This window comes from Dendroctonus ponderosae, unplaced genomic scaffold (assembly GCF_020466585.1).
Source record: "Dendroctonus ponderosae isolate FM_Combo_2020 unplaced genomic scaffold, Dpon_F_20191213v2 Dpon_F_20191213_5, whole genome shotgun sequence".
NCBI classification, from domain to species: domain Eukaryota; kingdom Metazoa; phylum Arthropoda; class Insecta; order Coleoptera; family Curculionidae; genus Dendroctonus; species Dendroctonus ponderosae.
Genome location: NW_026018715.1, coordinates 5,633,128 through 5,646,576, shown reverse-complemented (window position 1 = coordinate 5,646,576; position 13,449 = coordinate 5,633,128). Strand labels below are relative to the sequence as shown.

Here is a 13,449-nt window from a genome sequence, read left to right as displayed (position 1 = left end):
CATTCAATTCGCAGAAAACTGATGAGAAAAATTGTAAGATTCACTCAAACATCTAGACCCGGAAATATTTGCAGAAAAATAATAACTCTTAATTGAACGTAAATGCAAGTATAAATTGGAAACCAGATGACAAATAAACCAATTAAATGAAGAATTATGCTTATAGCCGCCAAGGCGTGTACAAAACTGTAAAGTGAAACTTTTCGAAACCCTGCTTATGAGGGTTTTGGAAGAAGCACTTCGAAATATCTATGGAAAAGTCCTGATACTTTATGGAAAAATTAAATTTTGTCGAAAGATTAGTTTGTTAATATTTCACTATATCGAATATTACTGTCTTCAATATTTCAACTTATCCTCCATCTATAAAGCCGATTTTAGGTGTTTTAGCACAAGTGGGAGATTTCCTTATAAAATCCCCCTAACTCTAGATTTCATGAATACTTTCGCTACGTAAAAATTGTGTAAATTTAAGCTCTATTAGATTTTGTTCTAAACGGAGCCCCAGAGAAAAAAGCCTAGAAAGCCCTAGAGCGGAATGACCGAAAAAAATACTATGGACTATAATAATTAATAGCGACGATGTTTGAATTCTGGAGCCCTGAAAAAGACAGATTTTTTTCAAGAAACAGATCTATAATCAAATTAAATGTTCAAAATCTGTGCAATTTACATTTACAAATGATTTTTGGAGCACCCTAGTAAACCCAATACATATATTTGGTAAGAAAATCACATTTCCAAATATAAATTAACATTATTTGTGGAACTCACTAGAAATGTATAGTGCTTTTCAAGGTTTCTTAGTTCGTTGTTAAAGTATGTATTATTATTCTCTAAGTTGTTAGCTTGTTCGTCCCAGTTTGCTTTCCACACTTTTATGCGTGCTTTACGTTCTGCATTAAAATTACTGTCCTCTAAAACGTTCAATTTATGACGAACATTTTTTAAACTGGAGATAAACTGTTCATGCAAGAGTGAGAAAATCATAGTGTAATTAAACAAAACTTGCAAGATAACAAAACTAACTGTAGATGCATAACTTATAAGGAAATATTGATATCAGTATTCTGGTCCTGTAATCAGGCGAGAGTTTACCAAGAAAACTCGGAAATTTGGGGCTGATCCAATTCATTTCCGAATAACTTTACTGAAGTGGAACTGAACTTCATAGAAGTCGGGGGACAATGTTGCAGTCTAACTGAATGTAGACGATTCAAGAACTACACGTATGAGCAACTTTCTATGTGCAAACATTACGTACTGCAGAAAACTTTACTTTTGCCAAATCAATAATTTAGTACGATTTTACGTTGCCATTCATTCAAAGCAGTATTCCTACTTGGAACAATGGAGTTGATGAAAACGCCTTATTGGTCTTAAACACGACTTTTTAATCAAAATCTTTCAGTCAAAAAGATTTAATTAATTGCCGGGCTGACAATAATTCACCACCTAATTGTCTACCATTTACATAAACTGTGCTTTCACTTAACTCAGATAAAAGTGAGGTCCCAAAAAATTTCATCGTTTTCAAAGCCATTAAAAATCACCCCTCCGGGTAATATTAACTTGGTATCACCAATTAAGGCAAATTTAACTAAGCCATTCGGACTAATCGCAAGTTTAATCACCTGAACGCGCATTGCGCCTCACAAAAAAAACTAGAGGGAAAAGCGAAACACAGTCATAACCCAAGAAAAAACAAATCCTCCAATTAGGTGCTCAAATCTGGCATAGTACAAATTGCAGATTTGCACGATTTAAACGCGATATTTGTTACAGCGAGCACCATCTGGCTTGCGGTTTTCATTGAAAGGGGTCCTAGGCATAAACGGCTAACTACGTGGAGTGGCCGACAAAGCATGGAAGAATTTCTCTTTCGCAAATTTTATTTTATTGCAATAACTTAGCTGGAACGGCTTCGTTGTAGGTTTATTGGCGCAATTATTTTTGAGGGTCGACATCCTGCATATGTTTGTAATTATTGACTCTTTTGGCCTTTTAATAAAAACCATGCCTCTTTTGAGTTTAAATACTTGAAAAATCATTGCAAGTTATTTTACTTTAACAGCATAAAATTGCATCGCTCAGCATTGTTTGAAAATAATAGGATTTAATCCGAAACCTGTGCATGATATAACATATCAATAAATGTATACTAAATATCTTCTTGGTTACAGGATTACAGCAGCATTTACCAATTGTGGATTTCTCAGTTAGGATGGAATCCCTCCGGCAGTTAATTAAACTTATTAAATTAAATTAACTCGTTTTTGATAACAATTCTAATATTACTAAATTTAAACAAGTTTCAAAAACCAGAAAGTAAAAGCAACTTTGAGTAAATAGAAATACTGATTGGGGCGATCGCTTTTCTCAATGATTAAATTATTAAATAAAAATGTCCTGTCATAAAATAAAAATATACTTATAAGATCATAAATTTTGAAACAGTACCGAAAGTAATAGATATATCAAATTGGTGACAATCATTGTTAGTTTATGGTTCTAAGTATCAATATATCAGTTAAATTTCTAATTAAATGTTTGACCGGAGATTGAACGAACATTTAAATTACGGTAAACTTTTTAATTATCATCGTTCGTTTATATTAACTCGCGGTTGAAATTGTTTATCGTTTGTCAACAACACACGATCGTTAAATCGGTTCTTGCACAAATATTTGCAACACAATTTATACAGTTTTAGGGTTTAGAGAAATTATTTACTCTTTTTCAACAAAAAAAATGCAAATAAATCAGTTTATTCCCAATTAAATGGAAGTTTTGCTATGCTGAATAAAAATTGGTAGCGGTAATTCATTTTTTAGTTTTCATAGTCAGCCAACTGCCAAGATAGGCCAAATTTTAGATTTAATTGCAACTATCAACTATTATTAATGGCAAATAAATCGATATTAGTGAAAATAATTTGCAAAAATGTAAAGTTTTATAAAAACGTTTATGCTGCGAAAATAGAAATTAAATGGATTTTCCACCAAATAACTGCAATATTTGCAACTGCACTGTGCAGTATTTTTTTGTATTTTTTTTGCTGTAGTACCAAAAATTATAAATCACGCAAAATAATTAACGTATCCAGAAATTATTGAGCTCGTTTCAGCAATTGGACTTATTTGGCTTGGTCGAGCTTCGGAGTAATATGGCAAAATACGACTAGGGATGTAGAATTTTTTGCAAATTTAATTGGCAAATAAATGAACGAGGTTCTAAAGTTATTCGTGCTACCTCGAAAGTCACGCCTTGCAGCAAAACTTAAAATTTAGTCTATAGAAGGTAACAGATATTAAACAAGCGTTGCCAACATTCTAATTTTGTACAGCAAAACATTTATACTAAGTTTTTAGAGCTAGAAATTGGGAATCATATTGACGTCCGTCTACTTTTAGTACCTCGTTTTATAAGGCAAAAACATTTTCTAAGTTTGGTTCTACTCGACGTCGCAAAGCATTATTTTGAGCAAAAACACCTTAACTTAAATTTATCTGCCACTCGAACTACACGGAAATAATTTGCACTTTCCTGTAAAAGCAGACCATATTTGGATCAGAAACAATTTATTTACAGTTGTGAAACGATAAATTGCGTCTCCAGTAAGTCATTATTTTTATTCAGAACTACCAAGCAGTAAATAATATTATTTTTTACCGGTGCGTCGAGCTAGAATATTTAATTTCGCAACGAGTCGAATGAATTTGTACATAATTTTATTACTAGAAACTATTGTTAAGTTCCTAAAATATAAACTTTTGTAGCGCCTTAATTTCAAATGTGTCTAAGATCTTCTATGTGGAAGATGTTAATCGGTAGTTAAATTGCAAAAGAAAAACACTATTGCTTCTAGACTTCGAAGGCATGGCTTAATTTGAATCCAAACCAATGAAATAGCTATACATATTCGCTGGCAACTTTTTGTTTTTTTTAATCAAAAGGTTTCATTTTTGTGATATGTTTTCAACCCTTCTCTTAAAGTATGACACGGCAGCTATAAATACTTGGGCCTTGATGATGGTTTAAATATAACCAAATTATAGTGTTTTTTTAAGTTCAAAACATCTAGGGCTCAGGCAGCATAGTGTTTTTTTAATCTCAAAATATTTTATACAAACTAACATCACGGTCACCATCAAATTAGAACACTTGAAAACGTCGTTTGGGTTAAATTGTAAGATTATAAATTCGAAATTAGTGGGAACCGCTTTTGAGATGTATGCCAATTTTTTTATTAGAATACTAAATATCCACAAAGAAATGTATGCTGATTAAGTACTTAATTTTGTGTCTATTTTGCGACAAGAAAAATGCCTCAAATTAATGTCCGACGTTTCGTGTTATTGTCATTTTCCACTATCTGTATCAGGTGCGGATGTTTATGCTTTACTCACTACTTTTACCAATATTAATAATGTTGAAAAATGTGAGAAAAAACTAGTAATTAATGTTAAAACACAAAAAGTGGCTTGAATGCAGTTTAAAATATTTGCAACTCACCGTTCTGTTTGCTAAATTTTTGACTCTGCAATTGAGGTATGCGGTCTTTCCTAGAAGGGCTGTAACATTTTTTGAGGCGGCGGCATCAAAGTGCGGTCCTCTTGTTGACGTTTCCAGAAGTGAGTTTCCACCACCACCACTTGCATGACCTGTTCCTTGAACCACCGATTGTACTAGAATAAAAATAAAATGCATTATGAACCATTAACATTTTAATGCGTTAAAGTAAATTTCGGTATATTTTATGATTTTGATTTGATGATTTTATGCTAAATTTTCCCGGTTAGTGTGTTTTGTAAGAAGTGTACGCAGTTGAAAAAAAAGAACATGACTGTAGCATCTAATTTGTCTTTTAAGAGCTGTTTCTGCAAAATCTACGAATGGCCTACATCAGTAGCTGCTTCTAGATGTGGCGTACTTTGAGACGCTCAAAATACACATGAGTTTTTATTTACCATCTAATTATTATATTTGCTTCTATTTTTATCTTCTATAACTTTACTTAGGTACTATCATATCGAATCAAGAGTTCATATTGAGATTATTGGTCCACATGTTACTTAAACAGGAAAAAGCTCCCTTATTAATGAAGTTGTCAGAGTAAATTTAGTAACAGTCCATTTTGTATTTATAGGCTTGCTGGGAAGTGTCCAAAAAGCGTTAGGATTTTTCCAAAGAAGTTCAAGTAATAGGTAATCCCATAAGTAAGCGAACTATTTTGCCCAAGAAACGTTTGCACTTCAAAGAAACATATGAACAGCTTAAAAAAAGTTCAAAAAGACAATTGAAATATTATAAAATTATTGATATATGAGAGAAAAAGCAGATCGATTCTTGAAATTGATGAAGTAGATTTCAAGTTTATATCGATTGAAATCCGATTGCGGACATCCGGTTCTTTAGAATTTTTCATCATGTATTTAGAGGCGTAAATCATCAGAGCTTGTGTCTTGTCAGAATATTACTACCTACTACTATTTTTTTGTGCAGTTTTAGAAAATATTGTACACAAATGTACTGGGAAATAACAAGTCTTTCGAAAGCTTCCAAATCTACTACTGAAAATGAGACCACTTGGAAAATGAGAAAAATGTTTTTTTTTTAGCTTCTGAAGTTCTGCATGATTTGCATTTAAAAACAAACTTCAACTAGTACCCAAAGTGTTAGATAATATACTCTAACACCCATAATTCCAGACCGTTACTTAGCATAACCCCTTAGTATGAAATTTAAATGTGCGCTCCAGTATTGTTTACAGGACCCAAATTCGGGAACTTAAGGATAGCGGTCGGGCGCTTATGGCGCAATTCTATAAACGGGTTACAGTTCAATCGCACCCCGATAAGACTCCCTTTGTTCATTAATGGCTGAATTGTTTATTAAGTTTGAAGTATCACGTACCCATTTAAATATTAATTAGTTTGTCTGTTGGGAGCGCAAACAGAAATTTAACCTGGAATATGGAAAGATCAGGGGGCAGCATGTCGCTGGAAAATATTTACCCAGTTACAATTCCTACTAGGGCAATTCATATAGTTACTAAGCTTGTTGCGATTAGGCAGTAAACGTACCACCAAAAGATAAATGTTTTACCCAAGATAAGCTGATGATCAGTTAGAAGTGTGAAGTGTGTAATTTTGTCTTTAATAACTTTTATGATAAATACTTATATGACAAATTACTGAATTCCATTTTATTGACGACAAAATGTTAACTTTCTGCAAGCACCAACTGTAGTAATTTCTTGAAGATTATATTTAAGTCAAACAAAACAAGGCATTTAATCTGAATTAAAGATGTTAACCAAGAGCAAGAACAAAATACAGGAGGAACATACAAAAACAATTAACCCAAAATAACAACAATAATTTATTTCAATCTATCTCAAATATAACATCGCTGAAATTACAATGATTTAACACCCTGGGATAAAGGGTCAAGTATGTAGATATTTCGTTAAAATTAAGGATTTAAAAGAAGCTTAAACAAAGAAGAAGCAATAATTCAAGGTTTGAAAGTGTACAAAGATTAATTTCAGAGTTTACTCAAGCAGTAGGGGATTTCCGAATATTTTTATCAAATTATGAATGAAATCTGAAATCAATTCCAATCTATTGCTGATAAAAGGTTTCAGCTTAAATATTAATATATTTTTATACTTTAACTTCCTGTAAGCACCCTCTATGTTGGAAGTACTTATGCTAAAACAACTATCCGAAACTAAAACAGGAATTTATCTCAATCTATCTAAAAGATAAAACCGCTAAAAATGCAGTCATTTAAAAACGTGCGGTGAAGAGTGGATTCAAAGTGCAAGTTCAAGATTAGTATCAGTTTAGTATAGCACTATAAATTTTTCAATTATTTTTGTTAAAAAATAAATTATTTCTTTGCTATCGAAATGACTAAATTAGAAATCTTTTGACAATATGAGATAAGAAGCGTAAAACTAATATGTAGGAACGCTGTTAGAAAATTAGTATCTCGGTTTCCGGTATTCGAGTTTTAATTTATATTCAAACTATATGCAGATGAGCAAAGGCTCGTTTCTTCTTATAAAATATAAAGAAATAAAAAAAACGATTCACGGGTATTAGTAGACGAGAAGACTGATAACCCGCATAACAATTAAGTCGCGGTGCTAACAAATGGAAATATTACATAAACAAATTATTATATCTATTTGAATACACATTGTTTATTCGATTTTACATTACACGCAACTATATGTCTATATAGTGGTGAAATAAAAATTGTACAAAAAATTAAAATAATAGCGGTACATCGACAGATGCACCATAAACTCTAGCATAAGGACATGGAAATCGCTCTCTGTGAATAAAGCTTCCAAACCATTCGATTTGTATACTTTAAGACGAATGTAATGTTGACCTGCAATACATTGATAGTCTATTCACATGTATTTTTCTTTACCATGCAAATATAGGACATTTTAACCACAACTGGATAATTTTCTTTGATCAGAACTCTGGAGCCAAGGAATGACTAGTGAACATCTCTGAGAATCAAAATGTTTAAAAATTGTTCTAAAATTGCGGTTTATTTTCTGAGAAAACAAAGATAACGTTAGTTAGCCGAATCACTCTTGTAAAAGTACCTTGTACCTCCAAGTCTTCTAAAACGTCTGTTTAAGTTTAAGTAAGTATCCATAGAGATCAACTAATTAAAGAAAACATCTTAACGAAACCGCTTTTAAGTCGCCTGCTATGTACCTACTGTCTATGATAATCCCACTGCATAAGCGAAAAGGTCATACTCTGAATTTGACATTTACCTATTTGTCTGGAGATACAACCTTCCACTAGGAAGGAGGAAGTAGGAAGTAGGAAAATTGGCCTGTAATTTCCCGGGTCACCCTTCTTAATTACCAGAACCGCTGTGGCATCTTTAAAGGCATTTGGGAAACATCTTCCGGGAGCATTCCGTAATCAGCTTGGTTGAAGGTATTACACATACATTTTTAACGTATTTTAGGTGGAAAACATATAGCGACATATTTGCTCCGTGTAGTTTTTAACTTCGGTGAACGTACTTTCTGCAATGGGAAGCTGTTAGTGTGGTCAAAGAACTCAAGGCAAAAAATCGTCTAAAAATTTCTTCCTGTACAGCATTATTTCATATCTTCATCTGGAAAACTAATTACCGTCCAGTCAACGTTGAGACCAATCAACAGTTGAATTAAGATGGCACGTTGTTTTATAGAACTTTGACCAAAATTCATTAGAACTCAAGTATAGCTTTATAGCACAGCCACTTTCATTGAAGTATTATCTTCGAAAACATTAAATTTGCAATTAAAATAAAGAAACCTTGTCTTTTTTGTTTGTCAAAATAAGTGATTACAGCACTACGGGATGGAAAAGTTGTTTCAACAATTATCTACAAACAAAAAGAATTCTAGAATAAAAACCTTCATCATTTTTGAACATCAATAATGACTGACCTATTGGCATTACAGGTAACAAGAATTAACGTCTGTCGACTTTCCATGGATTGGTCTATCTAATTAAGCTTTAAAAAAACTGCTTTATTGGTTATTTTCTAACCAGTATTCTTAATAGTTCACAACATAGTGCTTTAACATTGCTTTCGTGTTGCACTTTTAATTTTGCAACGGATTTGATTAATTTTTATGGAATAGTTCTCGTAAATTGAAGCTGCATAATAGCTTTATGCTTATTTTATTTTAGTATCGTCCTATTTTCATTTTTATTATTTGCTATTTACGTTGATAAAAAGGTAAGTTGGACGAATGTTCTCTCACAGACTACTAGTGCTATTAAGATAAGAGCTAGGGCTGAGGTTAGTCTATTATTGTTAGAATAGAATATAAACTGTCAGTTGCTTTATTTTCTATTAGTTAGCACAATTAGTTGTGCAGTTTCTTTCAAATGTCCATGTTATTTTTAATGGTCTGTTCTGAATCGATAGAAACTGCAAATTTGCAATGCACAAAATTGCAAATTTTCTCTACTGAATCACGGTGTTTTTGAAACTTCGAAACTAATTAAAATCACTTTATTTTTTGAATACACAATTATTTTTACGGTCAAGAGACTGAAATTAGAAGTGTTGAACTAATATATTTTTCTCGATATTTTGATTTTGTTTCATAATTTAAAGTGTTCAATATTATTACACAGCGAAGAGCGCAATGTTGATATTTTCGGATTCAAGGAAAGTCGTCACTTAAAAATTTCAAAATACTCAACCAGCGATTAAATAACTCTAGTAGCATAACTAATTGTATGCGAATAATTAGCAGCTAGTCTCATAATGGAACTGTAAACGGCTGCATCGCTTTTAGTAACAGTTCAGTTACAGTTTGACGGCTTATTTCGGGAATATCGCTGTTGTTTCGAATAACATTCCTCTTCCAAGCCGGAAGTCAAAAGATTGATTAATCTAAACCAGGAAACGTTTGCCCTTTTAGACTTTGTCGATGTTTTAACAAGCGTGTAAAACGCTACGGAAAATCCCGCTCAACCCGCGGAGATAGTTTACATCAAGAAAATTTACCCTTCGATTTAATCCTCGACGTTCACGACACAGTAGGTAAATGATTTTGCTGTGACTAAATTATATTTTAATTAAAAACCTTAATATCCTGCCGGGGGATTTTGATCGAGAGCTTCGCCAGCAAAATTAACATATTTTCCGTGCGACAGAATTCAGATTATATTTCGTGAAATATTCCAGATAGTTATCTCTGCGATACACATACATTGATTCTGAACGACCTCTTTGATGTATTTAATTTCAAATTTGCTATGTGTCTCTTGCTTGCTATTAATTAACTGGAATTTAATATTTAATGAGTTGAAACAATGACTCGTAAATAACATTTACTATTCATTTTATATGCAAAAAAATATCTTATTATCAAAACAATCTGAGCAATAAAGAGGCAGTATGGTGACGAAGCACGAACTGATGTTCTAAGAGCTTCTTCGAACTCAATATTTTTCAGGAATACAACAAACAAATTGCAATTGAAAACGTATTATTTACTTAAAGTGATTTAAGCTCAATTTAAACGGAAATGTGTCAAGATAATACTACAGTTAACAGATTTGAAGCTATTTATGAAGCTACCATTAGTACTATACCGCACTACGTATGTACACTTGTTTTAAATCGCGCCACAATTGACTGTTTAGCTTGCCAGTATTTTAATCTATGAATTCGAAAGGAGGAAGTGAACGTTATGAGTAACTTGCCTTTTAAGGCAAATAAAATTGAAAAAGAAGAAAAAAAAAAGAAAACGGTTAAAGTTAGTGATCAAAGAGAAACTGCAAGTTCAAGAGGTGATTACGTGTCGATTTTTTCAAAGTTCGAAAATAGAATTAACTATCCGTGCTTAATCGGAATCAGTCAAACATTTTAAACATAATTTTGCAAAATATAATTGACGATAAAATGATGATTGAAATACATATACATAAAGTAAGAACTTTGACAAGCAAGAATTAGGAAGCAATCAAACTGATCACAAATAATTTTGCCTGAAGAAAATCCGTAAGAACAAAGAACTACACAGGAGAGGCCAAAATCACTAACTCACCCACGACACCTAATAAGAATGATAAAGCAAAAATATAACTGATACGACTCTGGAGAAACAATAAAGCAATGCGTTTAGTAATACAAACCCGATTATTGAAACAATTACTATTAGAAGAGAGCGCAATATTTTGAAAGAGGTGTAAAATATTTGAAATGATAAGGGATCGACTTACACTTTTCTCAACGGATGATCTCAGCGGTGATCAAAACATTTTCGTAAAACAGTTTGTAATACACACTTCACAATTGAAGACGTTTTTGGAGAAGAAGTTGAAAATAATCGAAATTTCAGATTTAGGAAAACATGTAGGCACAAGTACAACAAAAACGGAAATTTTAGACCACAGTACAGATTTTGAGTAATGTATATTTCTACTTTATTTCATTTCAACTTATTATTAAAAACGAACCCACCAAAAATGGCAAAGGAGAATCTTGTTGTTCAAAATAGTAAACGACTGAAATTAGGTGTAAGAATACACTCGGTCAGAGATCCAAAAGATCCACAATTTCTTTGAAACGCAGAGAAGCAGCTTGAATGTAAAAAACTTAAAAGTCCAAAACCCCAGAACTTTTTATTAAAAAACTGGGACGAAATAAGTAAAGTAAATCTCTGAGAAGTTTAGGTATCAGCAAATTTGTAGTCCTTCATCAAAACATACTCTCGTTAGGAGATAAAGGAAAAATATTAATAAAAACAGCTAACTAAACCATAAACAATATTTAATTGGAATCAGCCTTTTGCAAAAAACTTGGCTATGGAGCAGGAACTATACTTTTGGGAAAAGTTTTAATTTCGAACATTATAAAAACTTTGAGGAACTTTTGATGTAGGGTGATTTTGAATGTGCACGTGTCCGAAAGATTCAAGAAAAAACCATTTTGTTGAACTGAAAGTATACCTATTGGCAGTAACAGAAATTTAAAGTAGAATGTAATTTTTTTTCTCAAAACGCATAGGTAGTGCTAGACGGCACAGTGGATCACAAGAAAAATGTGTTTGTCCAGGCGGACTTCCATTGTCCAGGCAGACGGAAAATTCTTCTATAGAATAAAGTTTATGTTACTGATAAACTCGTTTGGTTTGCGCCCTACGATTCATGGACACAAAAATATCCAAAACATTTTTCAGTTACATGGATGATGCTTTTACAAACATTTTTAAAGAGAAAATGACCAGTGATATTCTTGCACAGTTTCATTATAAGAGATTTATCTGGATTATGTTGTTTTATTCCATCACTTAATTCTTTTAGAGTTTCTCGTGCGTAAAATATATTATACATTGAGACCACAAAAATTATAACTTACATTGTTTGTATTAGTATTCCGTTCAGTATTGAGTTAACTCGATCATAAAATTAGGCGTTTATGAAACTAATTTGAACTGTATTTAGTGTCTTAAATGTAGTTCTAATATTGAATTTTTAATCGATACAGTCAATTATGAGTTTTTAGTTGACATTCATTATGAACAACATTTTTAGGGTCCATTTTTCGACAAATTTAATAATTATATCTTTAAATTACGATTGTTCAGTCATGATGATCCACATTTGAACTTCCCTTTTTTCGACTTAAACAACTCAAAAAATCCCAACAATTACATTTTCTGTTGCAAAGCATCAAAACAAATATGTTCTAGATTTCGCAATAAAAAAATCAAAATACAGCGCGTATCAATTAAATTCTTTTAAAACTGGTCAAACAGGTATTTAATATTGAGTATAATATGCTTCATATAAACTATAATAACTTTGCTTTTAGTGTTCTATTTTCGAATTTTAAATAATAATCAAATTTTGAAAACTTTTCATTTAAAATAAAATTGCAGGTGCACTTGAATACAAAAAACATAAATACTATAACACAGACTTGTAAATAAAAAAAGGAAAACCTTACAATCGTGTCCAAGAAGATGAAATATAATTAGTGTCTTTGTGTACAAATTTCACCTGCTTCAGTCTGCATTAAATAGGTTCAATATTTTAAGCATATAGTTACATTTAAAAAAAAATGCCTTTCTAGGGAGACACCGATTGTGTAATGTAGTATTTTGTGACAAAAATATTGATTAAAAAGCTAGATAGACTCAAGTATTTATTGGCAGGTTTGAGAAGTATTTTTTTACAAAACAAACGGGATATATTTTAAACCAATCCTTTACAACGCAATCTTTCACTCTGTCTTTCTTTTTTTGTGGCTCCTGAATCAGCTTGGTTCAAAGCTTCCCAGCTTTCAGCCTCTAGTACGGAAGCTTAGCATCCTAGCACTATCCTGGAATTCAACTAAGTTCGTTTTATCTGATGACTCTGTCCACCATGGTCACTTATGCCCGTTGGAAATGCAAATCTGTATTTTACATGGAATATGGGCGAATATTGACCGATTTCACTAAGTTGAAATTTGTCCTTTATAGATTTGGAGCAACTTCATAGAACGCTTTAAAATATTTCAGCTGTTTTCATCAACCTGAACATGACTACCTAAACTCTCTGTCCGAAATCAAAAATCAATGACCGGATTTTCCACCATTTAAGTCGAAGCCCACTAATTTCTGACGAAACGAATTGAAATAATTCAAGCCGGGGAAATGGCACCATCCGAAATAATCTGGGATTGTTAAGCACGGCTCGTAGCATTAATACGCTTAGGGTTAACTTTAATATTTCCAGACCAAAATTTCGCACTTAATAGCTTGAAGATCATGCAACTTTAAACATTTTACAGATAGAAGAAACTAATGGATTTTTAATATAAGAGGCATGTTTTGTACAAGGGTCGGTTTTCAGGAGTGTCATCTCCAAGCTCTACAAGAGCGATTTTGAATCTAATGGTTATCGTAAA

At 32.2% G+C, this 13,449-nt stretch overlaps 1 protein-coding gene across 2 annotated transcripts in view; it reads right to left on the bottom strand.

Moving 5' to 3' along the window:
* The window catches only part of LOC125504445 (hemicentin-2-like), a 387,752-nt gene that overhangs the window by 59,259 nt on the left and 315,044 nt on the right, over positions 1-13,449 (bottom strand). For both annotated transcript variants that reach the window (XM_048666409.1, XM_048666410.1), the window contains exon 2: positions 4,516-4,688. In XM_048666409.1, the coding sequence (XP_048522366.1) occupies positions 4,516-4,688 (173 nt within the window). The remainder of the gene's footprint in view (positions 1-4,515; positions 4,689-13,449) is intronic.